At 39.5% G+C, this 26,144-nt stretch overlaps 1 protein-coding gene across 1 annotated transcript in view; it reads left to right on the top strand.

Annotated features, from left to right (window-relative positions):
• The window catches only part of LOC126259616 (kalirin), a 1,784,965-nt gene that overhangs the window by 425,422 nt on the left and 1,333,399 nt on the right, over positions 1-26,144 (top strand). The window contains exons 5-8 of the mRNA XM_049956530.1: positions 6,609-6,722; positions 10,849-11,048; positions 16,340-16,568; positions 24,016-24,138. Coding sequence (XP_049812487.1) covers positions 6,609-6,722; positions 10,849-11,048; positions 16,340-16,568; positions 24,016-24,138 — 666 coding nt within the window. The remainder of the gene's footprint in view (positions 1-6,608; positions 6,723-10,848; positions 11,049-16,339; positions 16,569-24,015; positions 24,139-26,144) is intronic.

Below are 26,144 nucleotides of genomic sequence, written 5' to 3'. Positions count from 1 at the left end.
CGGCTAGCAGCAGAAAGGGAGCTCGCTTGCATCTGACATTAAGCTGAATATAAACGGAGATGTGCAGTAAGTTTTTCAGGTTGCTAAAGTTATATGGAGACGACGCAGTAGATGTGAGACAGTGGGAACTGCATTGTATACGAAGTGCTCGACGAGTCACGCACAGGTTGACCCTGGTCATCTGCCGTTACCCATAATGAACAGCGTCTCGCTCAACTATAATCGGCGTATTACGACCAAGAAAGTGTCTGAATGTCGCGTTACAAAACGACACAGACTAAGATGAAAGGCCAGAAAAGAAGACAAATTTCCGCTCGTAGCACGGTAACGCCAGACCCCACAACAGTTTCATGATCATGGAACTCATTACCAAATTTGGCTGGACTGTCCGACCAAATCTACTGTAGTGCCTCTGATGTAGAACCTTCAGATTTTTATCAAAGATGGACAACGTGGCCATCATGTTCCAGACTCAAGTACTGTAATCAGTCAGAGGCTAGCCTTCACTGGTTCAGGTTTTTACTTGCGTTACATGCAAGCTCTTTTTTTATCGTACGCAAATGTGCTTAACGAATGATGGTTATTATGTGCAAAAATGACAGTATCTAGATGCAATCTTACTCTGTTCAACTGTGTTATTGTGCTTTCTGTATATGTCGTAGCTTCCATGAAAATTGGTAGGCGCCATTAGTTTCGAAATGAGAGTCTTACATTTAACTTTTTAACACATGGCGTTATCGTTTTACTGTTCCGGATCCGAGGTTATATGCGTAATTCTTCCAAACTTCTTTCACACTGTGCGTTGGGTGTTTGACACAGGCAAAATACGAGGCTCTCATAATTCCGTTGCTCAAAGGCTAGTGTTTGAAAGCGATAAAAAAGGCCAGCGTGCGCTAATATTGAAGCGGGTCTAAAAGGCGCGCAATTAAAGCGTTATGAAGACCGCGTGATGTCGAAAGCTGGCTCTGTTGTCAGGATGCCACGTGATGAGGTTGAACGTTATTTGCACCAACATACTAACAGCTACTCCATAAACGCTCAGTCAGGACGACACGTTATTACATGCCCATCTGCTACTGTAGCTAAACGGGAAGCCACCGCTCCACGTTTCAGGAGGGCGTCACATCCACTTTCGAACGAAACAGCGCTGCCTTATTCAAAAATATAGTTTAAATGTTTGAAAAATGTATAGGGTATACAACAATCAATACCGAAAACCGCCATAAAAATAATCCACAGCAGAAGCATAAACCTTTCTGTAAACATAATCCACAAGCCAGTCGCTTCTGAGGTAATTTAGAATGTTGCACTGGAACCGCCACTGGCTTCAGAATGAAGTATTTCCTGTTTAGTGGAAATATATTAGAAAATTCATTAGTGCCTGCCATGAAATTGTTTCTTCGTCCGGGAGAAGAAGTCCCTGGGTGCCTGAGGCAAAATTTGACAGCCCAAGGAAGCAGCCTCCGTGATTGTGTCCTGTGCGGAATGAGTTGACACCTTATCGTGGAGTACAAACATGCCTCGGACGCCTTCCCGCGGCACTTCGTGTTGAAGCATAACACAGCCACGTCAGGAATATCCTGCTCGTTACGAGCAAAGTCTGTTACCAAGGCACCATGGCAGTCCCGACAAACATTCCGCATCACTTTGCCCGATAATGGTTGTGTATTCGTCTTTTTTGGCAATCGTGAATCCACATGCTTTCCTCCTTTGTCTCGGAGTCACACTCCATGGTGATTGGGGGCCTAAAGAAGTCACTTGGAGTGGCCTGAGTGTAGCTGCAATGTTGCTGGTAATGCCCCGTTAGGGCGAGTAGTTCGAGTGGGCGTGAGCAGTCGCAGCGAGCAAAATCTTGAAAACTGATCTGTGACTAATTTTCCCTTTCCACTGTCACCTCGATTGGAATTCATAGAGAGACCGACTGACACACACTTCTTCCTTTTTTATCACATAAGTATTATCATTACCGGTTTCGGCTTACTGCCACATCACCATCAGGTGATTTGAATATCTTACATACTAACTTGTCAGCTGACGAAGCCTGGAGAGGCGCTCTTAGTGTAAACATATAAGTGCAGCTGTTTTCACATTATGCGAGCCTCTCTGGGCCTCTGCAGCTGGAGAGTTACGCTGCCTGATAAAAAGTGATCTGTTGTCAGTGTAACGTCGTACACATACACCACATTGTAGGGTATGTAAACGATTAGAGTTGCACTTCTCTGTGATGGGTTTAACGCCACCAGAGTGTGTTAGGGTTGTTAGTATTTAATGTAGTTACGACATTTTTTAGAGTATGTAAGAAAGTGTGAATGGCGTTAGACGTTGAATGATCACTGTGCAGGACAGCATTTTCAGCGTCTGGCCGACTTTGAAAAGGGCCTCATTGAATATCCAGATATATATGGGGCATTCGGACATGACATTGGCCCGATGTTGGACTGCCTGGGAAAGTGAAGGCAGGCATATTCATTGTCAAGGTGAGGGTCGACCACATCTGTCAGCGACAAGAGGAAATAACTATATTGTGCAACAAGCAAATCATAACCCTTTTATATCTGTCCCTGCCATCCAAGAGAAAGTAATGGACTCCCTCCAACATTCTATGTCATCTCCCACACCATTCTTTGGATAATACCAGCAGTCGGACTAGGGAATTACAGTCCCTAGCTTAGGCTGCCACAAACACCACAACACAAATGGCTATGTTTGGGGTGGTACCATGAGTGGGAAGCATGGGCTGCTGATGAATGGAGCCACATTTTGTTCAGCAGTCAATTGTACTTCAGAGGGGCACATACATAGTGGACGAGTCTGCTGACCGGTCCACCAAGTGGATCTGCCCCAAGTCATTCACCTGTGTGTGGGCAATGGGCCTACGGTTGGGTTCATGGTCTGGATCTGTTAGTTCAACCTGCTGCCCCTGACTGCTGCCTGCCAGCCCACACTCCATTAGTGCAGGTGTCCACACACAGTCGGACGGATTGGCGAGTGGGTCAGTGAGCAAGTTGGTGGACCATTTGGGCAGTGAATGGGTGCCACTACATCCGGCATCATGGTGTTGGGAGCCATCAGGTATGGTTTCAGGTCACGGCTGGTATTGATTGAGGCAGTTCTAATGGCAAAATGGTATGTCAAGAACACCCTGTATCCTTACGTATTACCTCTCATGCCACAGTATCATGGTGCCAATTTTTAATATGACAGTGATTGTCTACACATGGCAGGTGTCTCTATGAATTGTATGCATTATGTTGAGGTACTCCTGTGGCTACTAAGATGCTATATCTGCGCCCAAATGAACATGTATGAGGCCAGCTCGGCCATTAACTCCATCCCAGTGCCGAAGTCCACGATATCAGGAACCATTTACAACAGTTGTGGGCCAGCGTGCCTCAGGAGAGGATACAACAGTTTCATGACACCCTTCTCAACTGAATCAGTGCATGCATGTAGACCAGAAGGATTGTGATGTCATACTGATATGTAGGCTCATAGTGTCAAGTTATTTGCAAATTTGACTCGATATTGTAAACACTGAAATAACAGTGTATGCCCCATAAAACCGTGAAGTGTAATTTAGTTTCGTCTTCCTCTTCTGGGTGCTTCACTTTTTTTGCCACAGATGACTTGGTAAAATCAAAACCACCAGTGATAGCATTTGTTTGACCTCAATCTGAAATTTGTAATGAAAAACTTTTGTAAGATGTTCACTCTGTTTCCCTAAGATGTTATGCCCAGTCTGTGTAACTTCCTTCTTCATCATTCAGACTTGTTTGATGACAGTGGAAGTGTTTGTGCCGTGTAACCTCCATTGCACATGATGCTGCAGTCTTGCCATACACTTCACCAACTCAGCATGAATTGTTGCAGTGTTCTGCCCTTTCAGATGCAGAAAACAAATGACTGTTTGATACTCCTCTTTGTGAATGGGTGCGTGATGTGTGTATCGGGACTACAGATTGTACCTGTAAACTAACAAAAAATGGATTACCTAACTTTATTTTTTCATGGAGGTGATTAAACTGTTTTGACTATACGCCATACTTCCCAAACTTCACAGAAGCCCTTCTGCTTACTTAGCAGGACTAGTGCCCCTGGCAGAAATGATATCGCATAAGTTACTTAGCCACAGCCTAAGACATTTTTTCCTGAATGAGTATTTATCTCTGCAACTGAGTGTACACTTTACCAAAACTTCCCGGCAGATTATAACTGTGTGCCAAACCAGTATACAATTTTATTCTAGCAGAAGCTTTCATATAGGTATAAAAGCTACAGCAATGTGGAAGAGTCAATCTGATAATCTTGTCTTCGTGTTTTCAGTTTGGCAAATTACTGTTGCCTAGTCCTTGCAAAAGTGTTATTGCAGGGTTACTGAATGTAAATGAGTGAACAAAATGTTTTTAATATATATTTTTTTTAAGAAGGCACATTGCTTCAGTTGTTACTAGACCCTTGCTAAGACAAGTCATCACTGAAAACTTCACTTCACTCAGTGACTCACTGTCTACTTGTGTTTAGTGTAACCATTTTACTAACGTGTACATTTAAGTTGAAATGTGTAATTTTTCATTATTTATGCAGAACCTGAAGCTATATTTGTTATAATGTTCAATAGTTACATTTTGACAATAGATTTGTTACACTTCTATAGTGGAAGCTTACATAACACAGTGGTGTTAAAGCCCTCATACATAGTGCACAAGTCAGCTGACCGGTCCACAAAGTGGATCTGCCCCAAGTCATTCACCTGTGTGTGGGCAATGGGCCTGCAGTTGGGTTCATGGTCTGGATCTGTTAGTTCAACCACAGACTTCTACCTGCTGCCTGCCAGCCCACACTCCATTAGTGCAGGTGTCCACACACAGTCAGATGGATTGATGAGTGGGTCAGCGAGCGAGTTGGTGGAGGTTACTAACCATGTCCGTTTCAGAGTTTGAGAGCAGTGAGGTATACAAATAATTACTGTTCAGTCTGTAATATTATTTTTTTCTGATTAGTCTCCTTCATTTACACTTGCCTTTGACTCCAGTTCTTATTGCAAGATGTACCTTTTTTGCCTTCTGGGGTAGTACTGATGTTGAAACCAGATATACACACATCAAAAAAGTTTTGCATTACTCCGGTTCCCAGAGCTCCTGAAGATAGACATTGACTGTGGATATTGTATCACAGACACAGTCCCTTTGACTTTTCAGAGATGTCACTAAACCCACCCAAAGATGAAACAACCATACAGGAGCAGCTCCTATTAGATGAGGGGGTCCGAAGGCCAATCAGTTCCAGTCACTCCACCAGGAAGGAGGTACACGGTTTCTGTAGTTCAACCATATCTAGCTGGTCAGTACTGCTGTTCGATCGTGTCTGCATTATTACTTTGTGCCAGGAAGGGCTCTCAACAAGGGAAGTGTCCAGGTGTCTCGGAGTGAACCAAAGCGATGTTCAGGCATGGAGGAGGTACAGAGAGACAGAAACTGTCGATCACATACCTCTCTCAGGCTGCCCGAGGGATACTACTGCAGTGGATGACCACTACCTACGGATTAAGGCTCAGAGGAACCCTGACAGCAACGCCACCATGTTGAATAATGCTTTACGCGCAGCCACAGGAGATCGTGTTACAATTCAAACTGTGTGCAATAGGCTGCATGATGCCCAACTTCGCTCCCAGTGTCCATGGCAGGGTCCATCTTTGCAACGTGACACCATGCAGCCCAGTACAGATGGGCCCAACAAAATGCCGAATGGACCACTCAGGATTGGCATCATCTTCTTTCCACTGTTGAGTGTCACATATGCCTTCAACCAGATAATTGTCGGAGACATGTTTGTAGGCAACCCAGTCTGGCTGAATGCCTTAGACACACTGTCCAGCAAGTGCAGCAAGGTGGAGGTTCCCTGATGTTTTGGGTTGGCATTATGTGGGGCCAATGTACGCCACTGGTGGTCATTTTAGGCACCATAATGGTTGTGCAATACGTGAATGCCATCCTCTGACCGATAGTGCAACCATATCAGCAGCACATTGGTGAGGCATCCATCTTCATGGACAACATTATGCGCCCCTTTCGTGCACATATTACGAATGACTTCCTTCGGGATAATGACATCACTCAACTAGAGTAGCCAGGATGTTCTCCAGACATGAACCCAATCAAACATGCCTGGGATAGAATGAAAAGGGCTGTTTATGGGCGACATGACCCACCAACCACTCTGAGGGATCTATGCCGAATCACCATTGAGGAGTGTGACAGTCTGCACAGATAGTGCCTTGATGAACTTGTGGATAGTATACCATGATGAATACAGGCATGCATCAATGCAAGAGGATGCTACTGGGTATTAGAGGTACCAGTGAGTACAGCAATCTGGACCAACACCTCTGAAGGTCTCTCTGTATGGTGTTACATCATGCAATGTGTGGTTTTCATGAACAATAAAAAGGGCAGAAATTATATTTATGTTGATCTCTATTCCAACTTTCTGTACAGGGTCTGGAACTCTCGGAACCGAGGTGATGCAGAACGTTTTTTGATGTGTGTATTATAGCTTCACATGCATGCATAATGTTGATTCATTATATTATGTTTCTGTTTTGTGTTTAGACCAACATGATCAGCCTGGAAGCACTGCCAAAAATTATTGATACTTCTCAATTGACATCTGACTTGGAAGGAACGCTGCATTACGACCATTCGCAGTGGATAGATATGAGACTGGTAAGTCATTCATTTTGATTTTTCTTTTTTATCTATGAAAAGTATCTCCAATCCTATGTATATGTCAAAACAAAAATTTCATAATACTATCACAGCAAGAAACATAGCTATAGTTTCACCATCCCATTTGATACCGTTGTAATGTAATAACGCAGGTGTCCCTTCCATGCTGGAGTAGTTACTGAGTACATAACCATAACATGCAATGGCTGTGGCCGAGCGGTTCTAGGCGCTTCAGTCCGGAACCGCACTGCTGCTATGGCCGCAGGTTCGAATCCTGCCTTGGGCGTGGATGTGTGTGATGTCCTTAGGTTAGTTACATTTAAGTAGTTCTAAGTCTAAGGGACTGATGACTTCAGATGTTAAGTCCCATAGTGCTCAGAGCCATTTGAACCACTTTTTTGAACAGCCTTTTTCCTACTTTGATTTGCATATTCTGAGACATGTGGTTGTACCATTCCCTCTGTTTTTCATTTCTTTCACCAGAAAACCACAGCTACTACTACTACTACTACTACTACTACTACTGCTATTACTGCTGTCTTGTTTTTTTCCATTTCAGCCCCTGTTAACATTTACATATTCCACACAACTTCTTAAGACATCCTTTCACAGTTTCCATGTAACTCATTTATGTAAATTAGCCTATTTTTCAGATCTGTGTTTCTATAAACAGAACATGGAGTATTATGCATAACTAATGAAAATGTTATAATGCAGTATGCCTGCTGCATAATGTTGCTTATTTTCATCATACCTATCCTAACAGTGTTCCCATATGTTTTACTCTAATGGTTTCATTCTTACCATTTCTGTGTTAATTCAGTTCAAAGATATCCTGAATTCATTACTTCTTCTGTCTGTGAATTTGGGTCATATCTGGTAATTTGCTTCTCTACAGTGCTTAGATTTTTGTTGCGAGATCTAGTAAGATATGTGGCAATCATTGTCATTCTGATGTTCTTTATCTTACCTTTATTAAGCAATACTGTCATTTTTCAAGTACAGCATAAAGTGATCTCATAGCCTGGCTCACTGCTGGTAATAAGAGGAATGGAAATGCATGGCAGGTGGGTCCAGAGATTCTAATATAGTTGCACTGTGTGTGCCTAATACTCTTTACTCATGCTATTCTCTCATCATATTTGTTAGCGACGGAACTGTAATATAGTTGCACTGTGTGTGCCTAATACTCTTTACTCATGCTGTTCTCTCATCATATTTGTTAGCGATGGAAATTAAGTAAGATATACCTGTGTTATTGATTCTGACTTAGGCTTGATGTACTCTTCAGTTAAATATGGATTATCTTATGTGCCTGTATGAGATGATGTGTAACTACACTACTGGCCATTAAAATTGCTACACCAAGAAGAAATGCAGATGATAAACGAGTATTCATTGGACAAATATATTATGCAGATGATAAACGAGTATTCATTGGACAAATATATTATACTAGAATTGACATGTGACCACATTTTCATGCAATTTGGGTGCATAGTTCCTGAGAATTCAGTACCCATAACAACCACTTCTGGCCGTAATAACGGCCTTGATATGCCTGGGCATTGAGTGAAACAGAGCTTTGATGGCGTGTACAGGTACAGCTTCCCATGAAGTATCAATATGATACCACAGTTCATCAAGAGTTGTGACTGGTGTATTGTGATGAGCCAGTTGCTCGGCCACCATTGGCCAGACGTTTTCAGTTGGTGAAAGATCTGGAGAATGTGCTGGCCAGGGCAGCAATTGAACATTTTCTGTATCCAGAAAGGCCCGTACAGGACCTGCAACATGCGGTCGTGCATAAGCCTCCTGAAATGTAGGGTTTCGCAGGGATCGAATGAAGGGTAGAGCCACGGGTCATAACACATCCGAAATGTAATGGCCACTGTTCAAAGTGCCGTCAGTGCGAACAAGAGGTGACCGTGATGTGTAACCAATGGCACCCCATACCATCACGCCGGGTGATACGCCAGTATGGTGATGACGAATACACGCTTCCAATGTGCGTTCACCGCGATGTCACCTAACACGGATCCGACCATCATGATGCTGAAAACAGAACTGGGATTCATCCAAAAAAATGACGTTTTGCCATTCGTGCACCCAGGTTCATCATTGAGTACACCATCGCCGGCGCTCCTGTCTGTGATGCAGCATCAAGTGTAACCGCAGCCATGGTCTGCGAGCTGATAGTCCATGCTGCTGCAAACGTCGTTGAACTGTTCGTGTAGATGGTTGTTGTCTTGCAAATGTCCCCCTCGGCTGACTCAGGGATCGAGACGTAACTGCACGATCCATTGCAGCCATGCGGATAAGATGCCTGTCATCTCGACTGCTAGTGATACGAGGCCATTGGGATCCAGCACGGCGTTCCGTATTACCCTCCTGAACCCACTGATTCCATATTCTGCTAACAGTCTTTGGATCTCGACCAACGCGAGCAGCAATGTCGCAATACGATAAACCGCAATCGCGATGGGCTACAATCCGACCTCTATTAAAGTCCAAAATGTGATGGTACGCATTTCTCCTCCTTACACGAGGCATCACAAAAACGTTTCAGCAGGCAACGCTGATAAAATGCTGTTTGTGTATGAGAAATCGGTTGGAAACTTTCCTCATGTCAGCATGTTGTAGGTGTTGCCACCAGTGCCAACCTTGTGTGAATGCTCTGAGAAGCTAATCATTTCACGTCTGTAGCACATCATCTTCGTGGTGTAGCAATTTTAATGGCCAGTAGTGTACATACTTACCCTAAATTACAAGGTACTCTAGTGTCCAAAATTAAAGTAACAAAACTTTGTTTCACCGTTCTGTGCTGATTCACTATGTAATCATACAAAACTGTCAACAGATGTCCGTACAGTTGTTTTCTGCGTGGAAGATGGCATTCTGGTCAACGGACAACCAAGACAGTAATGACGTCAGAGCTCCTGTCAAATGGGATAGTGTTTGTTGGGCAGTCCTGCATCCATAGTTGATGTATACACTTTGTATTGATGGTTAATAATGCTCGACCTCATAGAGTGCAGAGAAAATGCCTACCAGACTGTCTGTGGTGGAGGGCCATAGGAAAAATGGAAGCAGGACAGTCGCAAATTGATGTGGACCAGTGGCTTAATGTGAATTGTTCTGTTCTCTCTTGGATGTGGTGACGGTTTTTAGAGACTGGAACTGTATCCCAAAGACCAGGGCAATGCCGACCATGTGCGACATTAGAAAGAGAGGACCTATATTTGTCTGTAAGGGGATGATGGTACCACCTTAGTGCTGCAAGGCAACTGGCATCTGACCTCGCAGCATCCACTGGACGTGTTGCATCGAGGCAAATGGTGTACAGAAGGGTTCGGCAGAGTGGCTTTTGTTGTCGGAGACCTGCTGTATGTGTACCTCTGATGGGTCTTCATAGAAGGGAATGTCTAGAGTGGCGTCGTCAATATGTCACTCGGACAGGAGTAAAGTGTGACATTACTGTTCTCACAGATAAGTCCCAATTTGGTCTGGAGAGTGAGTGATTCTTGACAGATTCGCATCTGGATGGAACAGGGAATATGATTTCAGGACCCAAACATTGTAGAAAGAGACCGATATCAAGAAGGATCCCTAAAGGTGAGGGCAGGGATTATATTTACCACTCTGACACCTCTTCATGGAATTTTACAGGTGAATTTGCAAGGTTGTTGTGAGATGCTGAGGGGCCCAGGCTTTGTATTAATGGATAATAATGCTCAACCTCATAGAGCACAGGTGACTAATGTTTTCTTGGAAATGGAAGATGTTGCACACATGGTGTGGCCTGCTCACTATCCTGATTTGAATTCCATACAACATGTGTGGGATGCATTAGGGAGACAGTTTGCATCAGCATCCATCAGCTGCTCACCGAGACTTGCAAGCAGCTCTGCAGAAAGAATGGGTGCTTTTGCCTCAACATGAGAATGATGACGTCATTCACAGCATGTCCCATCATAGTCACACCTGTATTGCTTCCAGAGGTAGCCACACCACGTACTGAGCACATTAACCAGTTGTCAGATGTCAGTTTCATTTTTGTAATATTTATCTAAAATACTCATAGATGTATTTGTAATTGCTAATTGCCTTGTGCCATCAACAGGCCTTAGAAGATTTTATATGGCAAGCAGCTGACTTGCTCGATCGCCTTGATGATCTCCAAGAAGACTTAAGTAGAAATGACCTTGCAAGTGATATTGCAGGAGCAAAGCATGGCATTGATGTGCACAATGAAATGAAGAAGAAGATTATGAAAGCACCTGTAGAAGAAATTGATCTCATTGGTCAGAGACTTTTGCAGAGGTAAGACTGATACTACGATTTTATTTCTTCAGAATTTACCATGCAGAAATATTATGTTAAGGTCTTAAATTAGTACATTTCACTGAATGTTATTGCAGTATATAGTTAAGTGGTTATATGGCTATCTTAATGAAACAAGAAACTAATTTCATTTTTGGCACATACTGTCATTAAGATTCCCTTAAACTCTGTATTTGTTTCTTGGGTGTATGTTCTTAAAACATGTAAAAATTCTACTTGATATGAAACATTATTTTTTAGCTTTACTCCTGCCCAGCAAGTAAGTGGTCTGTTTCATAGGGGTATTGTTTGATTATCTGTGGAGTGTCACAATCATAAACTGATGAAAAAGAAGTCTGCAATAAATCACCACCAGATGTTGTTTGTGTTATTATAGATCAAAATTCTTTCATTTTGCTTTTCATATGATCTTTAATATTATCCGTATGTTTGAATCAGTGAGTGATAAAAATAATGCACAGAGTAAACATTTGTTCACTTTAAGATTTAACTTAAACTGTTTTTCATTTCAAAGTGTTTTATTCATTTATCTCTGGCCTTACAAGGATTTCTAAACTGTGATAAATAAGGAATAGAGTGTCAAGAAAGAAAGAATGTACTGTAGGGAAGTAAAACAACTCTAAAAATAATTATAATATTTCAAAATCAGAGGTAGAGACTTCAGTGTGTAATGCTATATTTCTACTGGCCTCCAGATTATTGAAAATTTTTGATAGTACAAAAAGCTCTGTGGACTGTTATCACGATGATAGTAAAATTCACATTTTTTGCACTGAAAAGTACATGCTGTATCTTTGGCACAACATTTTCAGCACAAATTTATATGTATAAGGATTGTGTGAATATCCTGTAGTGGATCGAAGACAATTTAAGCCGTGGAGGATTTTACTATTTACTGTTACTCTATTTGTTGCAGTAATTCTAGTGTAGTAGATTTGGTGATGCTGTCAACAGTGGTCATTGTAGTGGCAGAGGTGGTGGTGGTGGTGGTGGTGGTGGTGGTGGTGGTGGTGACATCTGAACTTTCTTATAAGAGATGGCAAGTGGTGTATAGCACGTGGCAGCTAAGTTGATGGTATTGGACAATTGTTGAAAACAGTTGAGGATAGATGCTCATAGCCTTCTGATTTCAATTCAAATGCACAAGATGTTGAGAAAATTATAGAAGAAGTGAAAGTGTTAAATTCATGGGATTACAGCACGATAATAAACTTTACTGGGAGGACAGTACCACATAACTGCTGAAGTGCCTGAACAAATCTCTATTTGCAATGCAAATGTTGTCAGACATACTTGATATAAAAATAAAAAAGTGAGTATACTATATCTACTTTCATTCCATAGTTTCATATGGGATTCCACATCCATGAGGACCGTTCCACTTGGAATCTGTAAGAAGATACATCAGAATATTTGTTTTTCTTTGTAAAAACAAGGGCTATTGTTTTTTAAGGTCTGATAGTTCACAAAATTAAAACCACACTGAGAATCTGATGAAGCTTTGTGCAGACATGTTGCACTGTGTCTGCAGTATATCCATCAATCATGTTACGTTGCTGCTGTTAATTCTGAGTATGCAGTAAACACGTAAACATGCCTAGGACAGTAGTGTCTCCCACCAAGTTTTAAGTGTGTACTGTCATTTGATTTTTTCATGCTGAATTGTGCAATACAGCCAAAATTCATCAACGAATGAGTGGTGTGTAGGGTGAAACATTCATGAGTGACAGCAAAGTGTGGCAATGGAGCAGGAACTTTGAAGCAGAATTTACAGATTGTAGTGTAACATGACATTTCATTATGAACTGTCATGGAACACTCTTAGGCTTTTCAAGAAATGTAAGATATTCACATGAATATAGAGAGAAAAATTATTATTTTAAGTTAACTGATCTAGGGTGGAGCAAAACACTGCTGGTGGGCTTCTGTTTACGCAGAACCAGAATATATGCAGGAGTTTAACCTCCTGTGGGCATGAATGGTGAACAAAAGTTGTCACTCTGTGTGGTGGCTGTATTGTTTCGTGCAGCTGCTGATGGAAGATGTTGTGATGGACCACCAAGAAATAATCACAGAGGCTGCATTAATGATGAACGTTATGAAAAATTTATTGTAATTGCCTAATCTATTGTATACGGACAAGAGAGAAAGAGCAGTCTGGTGCCCATTTAAAACACATTGTATTAATGGTTAATTTGACAATATATATTTCAAATGATGTAACTCTGCTGGTTATGTGTGCTTCACATTGTTTGAAGAGAGAAATGAGCTCTTTTTTCCAGCTAATTAATGAAATCTTCTGGAATGAGGAACCGAGCAATGTGAAGAAGATTATTAGCTGGGACTGAATAGCAGAACCAACTGTCCAAGATAAAATTATAGTGATCATAGTATCCCAAAAGTATTAGCAAGGAAATGGAATCAACAAAAGTCGTTTGCTGTTTCAGGAGGATGCATGTAACTAGTAGGTTTGACATCTCCCTGTGGGCACCAGACACATGATAAGATGTTATTGATGCAGTGGTGAGAGAAGGAAGCCGGTGTCAACCAGTGATTGTGTTCAGCAAGTGGATCAGGTGATTCAAGCAAATCATCCGTTTACAATTTTTGTGTTGAGTGAATCATTTCCCAAAATTTCAGTCAGCTGTCCACATCATTGTGAGAGACTTCATTACAGCAAACTCTGTGCAAGATGGGTTCCGAAAATGCTGTCTGATCATCACAAAACACAGTGCTTCCTTAACATTGATGATGCAGAAATTTTTTTGAATAAAACTGTCACATGGGATGAGGCATGGGCCCATTTTGATAATGAAGAAACAGAAAATCAAGCCAAACAATAGACAGATTCTCATTCCTTGAATAAACCAAGGAAGTTCAAGAGAACCTTCTCTATTGTAGAGTGTATGGCAACTATATTATGGGACCTAAAAGGAGTTTTCTTTGTGGAATTCATGGAACATGGCATGAGCATTACTGCAGCTTCATTCAGTATGACTCTTCAGCTTCTGTGAAGGGCAATTCGGAACAAGTGAAGAGGAATGTTGTCGTCAGGGACTGTCCTGTGTGACAATGCTTGGCCACACACTGCAGCTGCAACAAAGACAATCATGCAGTGTTTTTGATAGGAAGTATTTGATAGTCTACCATACAACCCAGACTTGGCTCTTACTGCTTTTCATCTCTTCAATCTCAGGAAACGCTAACTAAGAGGACAGCATTTTGGTATTGACAATGAGCTGCAGACCACCATAGAAAATTGACTGTAAGCACAGGTGGCTGCCTTGTATGATGAGGTTATTAGAAAGTTAGTACAGTGCTACAACAAATGTCTAAGTAGGGTTGGGTTGTGTTGTTTTGGGGGAGGAGACCAGATAGCGAGGTCATCGGTCTCATTGGATTTAGGGAAGGACGGGGAAGGAAGTCGGCCGTGCCCTTATAAAGGAACAGTCCTGGCATTTGCCTGGAGAAATTTAGGGAAATCATAGAAAACCTAAACCAGGATGGCCGGATGCGGGATTGAACCATCTTCCTCCCGAATGCGAGTCCAGTGCGCTAACCACTGAGCCACCTCGCTCAGCCTAAGTAGGAGTGGCAGCTTTGTAGAGCAATAGCTGGAAGGTGTACCTAAATATTACAAATAAAACATCTTTTTAAATTTTCGCTTTGGTTTCCATTTCATGACCAGTTGTACCTTGAAAACAATAATAGCCCTTATAATTATTGTACAATCTTGTTATTCTGACATGTTCTGCATCATGGAGGACCTCCTCACTATAGGTCTTTGGGAACAAAAGTACATCTGCTCAGATCTAATTGATGGGCTGCTCAGTATTAAAATGACCTAAACTGAAAAAAAGTTATATTTATTAATGATTTCAAAAATTTTGTTTTATTTTCCCATATAATTACCATGTTGTCATAAATGTATTGATAATGGGAAAAAGCTACTTCATACCTCCTACATTAAATTTAGCTGCCCAAGATTTTAGGTACTTCATCTCTAAGATTCAGTTCCTCATTTTCCTTGCAGCATTTAGATGCAGGACAGCTTCTTAGGTATCTGAAGAAATGTTAATCACCAGGTCACAGTCGTAAGAGAATTGAACAAAAATCTCCAATCCAAATGTTTTAACTGTTTATGCAGTGCATGATTCCATGAGCATTTTCGCTGCTCATTGTTAACCCAGTTCTCCATAGCTTAGAGTTACAGCTACAGTCATAATTCTCAAAACAAAATCACCAGAAACTCCTTAAAATTCTGCAGGAATACTGCTTCTTGTAGAGTGACCTTTTATCTCACTTTGCATTCATACATTCAGTAAGACTGCCAGTCTGGATACAACACTGTCACTTTTCTGCATATGAAGATAGGCCTTTCTTAAACTTATAATACAGTTGTCTCACTTTTTCTTCACTCATTGGATTCATATGTTTCATGTAAATGGGTGTGAAGTTCAGCAGCATTTGTATGTCATCTTGTGTTCAGGAATCTGATCTATAATTATATCTGACAACTAGTGGCATTGATTATTATCACATTCATTTTACCCCAGTGTGTTACAAATGCAGAAACAATGAACTGTTGGCAAAATAGTTGTTACATTTCCATCAGATCAATTAATGTCAACATGTGTGTGAACCAATCAGCAAAATCACATTTCTCATGTACAATAGTCCATTAATTTTGAACCATGTCTCATATAACATGCAATCAGCATAACAAAAAAACATATATTATATGACATACAAAATTCATAAACATATGATGAACAATAATAAAAATTCAATTCAATTCAGTTCACTACAATACAACTCGAGAAACACCTTATGTTGGGTGAGTTACGCATGCAGCAAAGGGCATTTTGTGAGTTAGTAAGGCAATAAGATTTAGATGATGACTAGTAGCCAACACAGTCCTTTGATAAGAGTCATAATATGTGGCAATGAAAATGAAGACAGGTAATCGTTGTGATCACATGACAGTGCAACTGTATTCCTGATATGATTCGATTTGCAATCTATTCCTAAGCTAAAGAATGCAAAAAGAAACAAAAAGCTTGCTTTCTTATTTTTGAAAGTCATAAACATAATTATTTTTATATTTCTTGTACAAATATTTATACAAATAATTTAGCTTGAAATATTGAGTTTTTCTTCGTGCTCAGACTTTCAGATGGTAGCAGTTGAGAAATATATGTATACTACAATAAAGATAATACTGTGGATTGCTACTGATTTTAATATTCTTCCCAATGCTTATGTATCAGGTTATCTGGAGATTCAAACAGTGGCTATGATTCCGGATATTCTGGAAGAGATAGTGAAGCCAGCTCAGTTGTAGCAAATCCCGACCTCCAAGCCTGTGTTCCTCAAATATTGCAGAACTTGGAGGCAGTCCACTCTTCCCAGCAACACCTTTTACAACTGTGGCATCACAAAAAACTGAAACTAGATCAGTGCTTCCAGCTGAGACTATTTGAACAGGACTGTGAAAAGGTATAGTAATCATAATTTAGCCTACATTACATTTTGCCCTCTCTTTCTTTACTGTAAATGTTCATGCAAGATTCCATTCTGTATGTGTATTTTGCACTCTGAGCACGTATCATTGGATATTTGCCTCAGTGTTTATGATACATTCTGATAATTATATTTCAAATACAACCCCTACGCTGATCAGCGGAGATGATGCATTACTCACACATAATGGTTCAACTAGATGTAAATACAGTGAGTTTTCCCATAAATGGGTAGATGTTCAAAAATGCATTTTTTTACTTCTTCCATTGAGGACATGTTGTGTATGGGAAGTTGGCATGAAACTTACAAGATTGATATTCCCATGCTGGTAGTACCACATCTGTGTAGTTGTGGGTCATTCCACACGTGAATCTTGCATTTATCTCGTGTATTACAAGATACACTGATTTCAGGTTCCCTCCAAAAGTGCCATTGTTATGGCCATATTAGAAGTTCATTCCCAGGACTTGTAGTGATTGCTGTTTGAACAGAACAGGACTGGAGATGTGTAGTACAGTCCAGAATTCCTCACAAGCAACATTACGATATGTCATAATTGTTACAATGCCTAGTATTGTACAAATATCATCAGACAAGTAACCATCATCATAGGTGAGATGGAGTTTGCATATTATTTTTCCATCCTATCTGGTGTAGGCAGAATTTCCTCTTTTTATGCTGTTTTCTGTTCACTTAGGGTTGAGGATAGTTGGCCCACCTAGTTGTTAAAGTGCAGAAGCACTGTAACAAATAAGTATGAAAAGACTGCATGCAGAATTGTAGTTTGGAGTGGGGGGAGTGGGTCTTTTTGTTCAGTTCCTATTTGAGGTAGGAAAATGGGATAAAAAGTTTTTGGTTTGGATTGAACCAGTGGCCATTTGTATAGTCATTCAAACATCTGTCTTTCTGTAACTATGTTACATTATATTAAGCAAAGTTTGAATGATGAACCAGAGCTGACAAATTGATTAATTACTTTTGCAAAAGATTTTAACTGGGCTAAAATTAATGCTCAGTTAATGACATCATCTGTGTATGCACCATTCAGATTTTAATGTGCAAAAAGTGTCACCCTCATTTGGATTTTATGGGCGAAAACAGTCACTCTTAAATAACTGTGGACTGGAGTGAGACTGAGGGCTCAGATTTGCTCCTCTGGTGTATTGAATCTTGGTCTAAGATAAGTTTTAACTATTTGAAAAAATCTTGCTTCATTTGGAATTAACATGCAAGAAGCACATTTTTTGTGGTGGGTTTTGAAGCATGCCACTTTTGTACTTTAAACTTTTACGAATTGGTTCAAATTTTGCATAAAGGTACACACATGGATAAAGTCAAAACCAATTTTTTTTTCCATCCAATAATATTTATCCATTGTCAAGATACGATGGTGTAAAGTTGAGCTGAATGTGGTAAGTAAAATTCATTCTTATGTAAATTGAATGCACAGAAATGGTTTAAAGTGGACCAAATAAATAAAAAAATACATTCTTATGATAAAACTGAAAACTTGCTTCATTTGCATTTAGTGAATTCCTTTATGCGTACCACTTCTGTGTTATATGTGCAAATCAGTTTAAATTTTTGTAAGAAGGTAGATAAATAAATGTTATTAATGGTTGTCCTATTGTTTTTATAAAAGCTTTATCCAGTGACATGATAAAAGTATCATGGTTTGGAAGACAATAAAAAACCTATACCAGATCAGTCATCAGCCAAGTCAACAAAAGTCTATATTGATTGCCAAGTGATGGTGGTATAATGTCAAAAATTATGATAGAGTAAAAGTTGGGTACCGAAACAAAAAATATACCTATCATAGCACAGAAAAGGCAAATATGTCCTGGGCAGAGTTGTAAAAGGGTTGTAAAAGAAGAGAACTAGCATTTAAACTTAAATGTCTTTGAAACTGCCAGGTAAGTCAAAACATCATGACATATTCATTCTTTTTTATTAGTAAACCCCACTTACACAATGCAGTGACTTCCAGCCGTAAGGTGTTGGCACAGCTGCATCTTGCAGTTTGTATGCTAAAGTCCCTGACTGTCTCCCTGTGCCCAAAATCCAGAATATTCACCAGCTGTAGTAAAAAAATATGTAGTATCATATAGCTGCAAAGCATACATGTAAAAGCTATAAAGGTTTTTTCTGGAGGAATAAAATTTCTGGCAGTGGATTTGTTCCTGCGGAACACTAAAATAAAATTTTTTTGTTTGGATGAGGGTGGATTAATGTATCCAAGTGTGGGGGTGCATCTATAATAGGAAGTATCTCAGAGTGGGGATGCATGCATCCTAAACTTTAATGACACATTGTGTCATATTAATTGACATGGCAAATGCTATTTTGGATAACACGATGGCATGTGTCATGTTATATAACGTGACATCATGTATCATGTTACTTTACTTGACGTGATGCATTATATTACATGACATGAGTATTAATACTAACAAATGAGAAAGCACAAATATGAAAGATGTTTTGATTTAAATGTCTCTGAAGCTGGCAGATAAAATGAAAAGCTAGTTCCATTCTTTTGCAACATTAATTCTGCCCAGCACATACACTTTTTTTTTGCGCTATGATAGGAGCATTTTTCATCCTGGTTATAAGGCTGTATTAGTGATCAGTCAACAATATTTTCTTGTTTCCTTCTCTGTGGTTTTTCTTGTCTGGTAACAATACATTAATAGATCATCATGAATTGATTTTCACTACTATACTATTAAGAGTGACTGTGTGTGCTAGTGTGATAATGAGTGCAGGAGAGCAGATGTGATCATATTTCACTCTATAGCATGTCTGCATTTTATACATTTTAATGCATTTGTCTCACACAGTAAGTATAAGGGTGCTGATAGCAACAATTTTGAGTGCCTTAAACAAAAAACAGCTACAGTCTGCTTACATTGGTAGACCTAAAATGCTTATTTGGCTAGGCCTTATTCTTACTTACATCATCAGTCGTAGGTACATACCATTGTAAATATACTTGTACTTGCTGCATGTTAGCATGGGTGTAAGAAATTTGCAAGTGAACTCTTGGAACGGGGGAAATGATTACAACACTGATGATCAGAAGCTGTTACTACTTGCAAGTGGCAAGGCCAAGTGCTTTTGGCTAAGGTTAACTTTGCGAGTATATAGGCAGTTGACAGTAGTATGCATAAAGTTACCCCAAATGCTGTGCTTGGAGTATTTGATAAAAACAGCAGCTTAGTGATGTAAGAGGATGGCCAATGCTTTTTTTCACAGTTCTTGTTTTTCTGTATGTATGTAAAATAATCTAGTAGTAAGCTCGCCTGAAAAAAAAAATGAGTTACCCTAGTGTGCAGTTACAGGTGAATAGCTAAGCCTTTACAGATCATGAAGAAGTCAAGTCACATGCTCAACTGTGCACAGACTGCCCCTACATGAGGATAAGGCAGTGGAGGTCAGTGAGACATTTATATTTCAAGTGCACATTGTACGTGAATCTGGGTAAATGTCAGGATGTGACAGAGTGGCAAAAAGGGGAAATCTCGTTAGGCCATCCCATGGCCATATGGTATGTGAAATTGCTGAATTTGTCGGTGTTTGGCTGCCGAATGTTCAATGTGTCTAAGAGCAGTGGTATAACACAAGTGCCCATGAAACAAGTCAGAGTTGTGGTCAGAAAACATTCTGAGGAGACTGAAGGTGCGTTTCATGGCTTGTAAACCAAACCATTTCTGTCGTCTTGGCCACTGTGGAAGTCAGCATGCACACAAATAAGGAAGGAGAGAAGCTGTGATGACCGATTCCAGGAATACAAAACAATCTGTACATTAAACTTTCTAATCAATAGGACACTTAATTTCTAAAAAGGAAGGAAACTAAATTTCTTGTTATGAGGTGGCTTCCTGTGCTTCCTACATGCAGTTACATTTCTCTATTACTACTTGCAGAACGGAGACTAAGAATCATCTTCCTATTACTCAGTACAGATGCTCTCGAACTGGGGCTGACAGTGATGAGCGGCTGGTTCAGTCAGTGTTGACGGAGGGTGTGTGTGTGCTGTATTCCTCTGGAGTGTGGCACTACCTGCTCTTTTCACTGGCATGTGGATCAGTGCCTTCTTGATGCCATTTTAAGGCACTACACTGGTCGGTGTACAGTCAATGCTTTAGGACTCCACAGTTTTGGGACCTGACAGGAATTGCTGCAGGTGATGAATGAAGGTCCATCCCAACTCGCTAGCAAGAGAACATTATGACAGAAACTACACACTGTGAACATTTGGAGTCGATCACCTCGAAAGAGGCCATTGCTTAAAAAGGCCATAAAGACAACACCAGAAAGTTCATCAGGCTGGAAGAATATGTCTGTTTTTCTGAACTTTCCCCCATCCTATTGCATCTTGATCGACCTGCAAAATCATCTGACCTGCGCCCCATCTGTGCTACATGTTGGAACATGTTGGAACAGTGAGTAAAATGCCAACTTGATCATCCCCGCAATTTGAGGGAATTGCACAATCAGATCAGCGAGTGGCCTAACCTGAATGTGAAGTAATCTTGTGGACTCAATACCTATCAGAATCCAGGTAGTTATCAAGTCCAGGCACAAAATTACAGTTTATAATGATTTCTCTAGAGGCAACTAATTTTTTGTCTGGTGAGCTTAATTGCCATTATTATCAGTGTCATTAGGTTATCACTAGTCATAATTGATTGTTACTATAAATTACAGAAGTAGCCAGCCACTGGCTCTCAGTCACAGATTAATACAGGAAGCTACTGTCCAATCATCTACATCCTTTTGTTCACCTGCAGCATCCCAAAGTGACCTGTGCCTTCAGCTACACAATACAGCACCTCACTGCTCCAGAATTATGTCAGAATGGTTTGAGGAAGAGTCAACAAACATGGGGTGCTTACATGAACCCCAGGTCACGTGATCTCAATCCTATTGAGAAAATTTGGGACACATTTGTGTGAGACTTTTGATCAATGGTTGAACAACCATAGTCTCATAGACTCCATGCCATGGAGCATAATTGTTATCATCAAATTGAAAGCAGTGCTACATACTGCTTGGGAGATGTCTTTAATTCAGTTAATCATATGAGAGTGTTACTCAGTTGCGAACAGATGAGATTACTATTATTGGAAGAAGAAATAACAATTCAGGGTAACCAAGAATCTTTGATGTCACAAAATTGCTTGCTTTTTCACTGTTAGTGGTTGAATTGTCATTTATGGGTCAGTGATGCAGTTCTCTGAACTTAAATAGTGACAGCTATCCATCTGAATATTCTTACAGTATGATCATATTTGTTGAAATAATGAGCAACCAGTGGCACGGAAGAAATTTTATTCCTTTACAGGTTTAAGGCACCTAGTGCCGTGTTACAGAAGGTTATAAGCATCACATTATTGGCGAGTGTCAAAACTAAGATGTATGAGGCATTTGCTGTGGTCATGTCGTTCATAATGCCTGTACCAAAGTTGCTTAAGGAAACCAAAGAATGACATATGGTTCATAGAGCTTGCACAAAAATGATATAAGAAAAACAAACAACAAGTTGTTGTTTGGCTTCCTTATACCATTTCTGTACAGGCACTATGAACCATATGACAACAGCAATATGCTGCCTACATATTACAAAAAATGCTATAATTAAAACCATTCGAAGAGCAGTACTAGATGTGTGAAATCAGTAAAAGAATAAAATTTCTTTTGTGCTACTGTTTGCTGATTATTTCAACAAATAGAAATTCAGTTGCTAATGATGAATAAAGTGCTAAGTATGATCATAAATTTAATCTAAAATTCAATGAGTATTCTTTTTCATTTTCTTCACATTATATCTGACACTGTTTCTCTTGGTTCCATTATTTTTTATCCTTTCTTACATAATTTTTTTTATCTTATTATTGCTTTCATTGTAGTTTTTGCAGCTGTTTGAACCCACTACCCACCCCATGTTTCATACCTAATCTTTTGTCCACCACTCTAGACAGCAGTTTGTTCTCTGTTACTATGGTAGGCATATTCCTTCTCGCCATTCAAACTGCTGATGTAATTATTATATTTGGCTTGCATTGCAGAGAAACTGTTAAAATTTGTTGAACATTTGAAGTCTTTTTAGGAGTCATATCGTGACTGCAAAGTGATTGGCGTGTTTATTAGTCAGAGGTGTTCTCATCAGTTGAACCTCTTATACAGCTAAAAATCACTTCATTGTTAAATGCAGTCTGGTAGCCTTTCTATGTGTGGAAAGTCCACTCCCTAGTTCAAAGGTGCCAACCAGAGGAGTAGGCCAACTCTTGTTCAGTTGAGAATGTCCCTCATAAAACCCAGCAGATACCTGCTCATATCAGTGACTGTGGCATTTCTCAAGATATAATTCCTCTGAAAAACCATCTGCATCAGCCTATAAGATATATATGCAAGTCAATTTATCTATTGCTTCATTATACGTTAGTTTCGTCACACTTTTTGTGTATCTCTTGCCATTCTTGCAATACTTTTCATTACTAACATTTGTTAGTGTTGTCTGAATGGTTACTTTAACCTCATACTACCACAACATGATGAACAAAAATGATTTATATGTAGATTTTGTCTACTCATGTAGGATTCAGAGTAAGGTTCAGTGTTCTATGCATAAGTTCCTTAAGAAGCTACTGATATGCATAAATCAGTGAACTGTGACTTGATGGGGAGAGGAGATTCCTACTAAGGCATTACTGTATTAGTTACTTCTTGTGCAAATTATTTGAGTGTGTAAATTCAAACACTGGAAACTAATATTAGGAACATGATGAGTACTTACGCTTATTTTTTACAAGTATCTATTCTTACAATACGCAGATCGTTTTTAGTCTTTTGTAATATGAAGCACAAGTTAGTACAGAGATAAACAGGAACTACTTACTGTAGTTCAGGAAGTAATGTTTTTTTCCAGTTGAAACTTCCCTGATGATTATGTTGTATTCATTTACATCCTACAGAAGCACAAATGGAATTAATAGTTTGTTAATTATTGATGCTAAATACTATACAGATTAGTTCCTGAGAGCTACGTTTGTGTGTTGATATGTACCTGGGCTCTGTGCACACCACGGAAGCTTCTCCTTTGCTCATTTGTGATGAGGTCTGAGGAATGCCACAAAGGAATGAATAATTAATAAAGACTAACTCTTAAAGTGCTTATCCCTGCATGTTAATTATTGGATCACAAATATTTCTATGACTGGAGTAATGCCTCAAAAACTCTTGCATCAGTGTGGTGGCCATTTCAGTCCATTCATACTTCCTGAAGCATCCTGTAGCTTTCAGAAAAACATTGTCATTTTTACATATTGACTGATATATGAAATGTTACTTGAAATCACATAAGATAGATTAAGATAGCAGTGTTGTTTTTAATTCTGATACTGACTTTGTTTTGCAGATGTTTGACTGGATTTGTCACAACCGAGATGTGTTCCTTATGAATTATGTTGAAATTGGCCATTCCTACAAAGTAGCGAAAGAGCTGCAAGAAGAACATAATCATTTCACAATGAGTTCCATGGTAAGATACACCACCAAGAATAATGTATGTTTAGAACTGGAGAAGCTCATCAAAATCAAATCAGCTTGAGTCATTCAAGAACTCAATTTTTTGTAAGATTTTTGAAATTTTCTCAAAAATGTTATCAAAACAATATAATAATATTCTGATTTACCTAATGCTATTACATGAAAATGCTGAAAGTAGTGATCAGAATGATTAATTGCAATGAAGATTTGAACTACTCAATACTGTGTTTGGTATGTGAGTTCTATCTATAAGTGGCAGTCAAATGAAAACGAGACAGATGGAGGGTAAGTAAACTGTTCACTATTTAAGAAGTAATTGCCATAACCATTAAAAACATTTATTACACTGTGAGACAAGACATCAATGGGTTCATGGAAAAATGTTTAAGGTTGCCTACAGAATGATGATTGTACCCAGGTGTGCACCTCTTAGTCCAAAGCATAAAAATTGTAGAGGGAGACAAAGAGATGACTACAGTAAGCAGATTCAGAAGGATGTAAGTTGCAGTAGTTATTTAGAGATGAAAAGAGTTGCATAGGATAGAATAGCATTGACAGCTGCATCAAAACAGTCTTCAGACTGAAGGCCACAACTACAACTTTTTTACCATTTTCCAAATAGTGAATCATAATGATACTCTGTTAATACCAAAAAACTTTCACCATTATGTTCCTGTCAACAGACTATCTCCCCCCCCCCCCCCCCCCCCCAAGTACTTTTGCCTCAACCAACTCACTGTTGGGATGTAATGACTGATACAGTGAGAAGTCCATTAGGTTTCTGTTTAACTTTACTGAACACTGTATTGAAATGTCATTGGACAAATGTTTTATATTTGCACTCCACAAACATAGACCGATTATGACCCTGCTTCTCCTTATGGAGGGATTCATTGAAGATGCATCCAGTCATTTAAGATTAATATCCGACAGTCTCATGAATTTAATATGTCGATTTTTTATCAAGATACTGTGAATTTTGTCAGCTGTGTCTAATAGTAAACAGTCTTGAATATTCTACATCTACAGCTGCAGCTTTAGCCAGTGAGCCAAAGTAAGATGCATGACAAAAAAGTACTTCTGATACCACTATTGTTTCCTAGTCTGTCCAGAATTACCTTAGGGTTGACACTTTGGCAGGAGCATGTGGAGACACAGAACAGAGTTGCATGTAATCTTCCGTCTCATTCAAATCCTCAAATGGGTAAACGATTCACTTTATAAATATGGAAATAGCGTCAGTGTGTTCTGAAAGAGTTACACTTTGTTTTGATTTTAATTTTATCTGCGGCAACAAATTATTAAGACGATATAGGACAGTTTATGAAAGTACATTTTCTCACAACATTACTGAATTTTCAACATGCAGGAAACTTTTTTGTTATTGAAGTGAGATGAATACATTATGCAAATAAAATCTTAAGAATGCATCATATTTTCATATGTTCAAAACCAGAACTCTCTTGCAGATTTCTCGTGCAAGATAATTTGAGTTAAACATGACACACAATGGTCTGCTCACACGTCAACTACTAATCAGGTGCCCATACCGTTTCAGCATGAAGTACAGGTTACTATAGGTTTGCAGTGAAACTGTTATTAATTCTTCTGATCCATCTACTTAATTCTGATGCAACCAAAAGTAATGTTAAACATGTTTATCATGGTGGGAAAACATATCTTAAATAGGCCAACCTCTATTGTTTAGAAAGAACAAAAATGATATAAATAACTGGGCCTCTCTATTACAGCAGCTATATTGTAAACAGTTATATTCATTTTGTGTGATGCATACTGAATTCCTGAAGTGAACTTCCTTTGAAAGTAGTTGTTATTAAGGCCTCATTATTAAAATTTCAAAACTTATGACGATATTATTTTGTTATGTAGGAACTTGCTGATGTGGACTGCGCATGCCAGACGCAGAGCTGCTCCATTTCTGCAGGGATAATGGAGAAGCCCCACTGATGTTCCTCTTATCACTATGACAGATTCTTG

This window comes from Schistocerca nitens, chromosome 5, assembly GCF_023898315.1.
Source record: "Schistocerca nitens isolate TAMUIC-IGC-003100 chromosome 5, iqSchNite1.1, whole genome shotgun sequence".
Classification (NCBI taxonomy): Eukaryota; Metazoa; Arthropoda; class Insecta; order Orthoptera; family Acrididae; genus Schistocerca; species Schistocerca nitens.
This window is presented reverse-complemented; position numbering and strand designations above follow the sequence as displayed.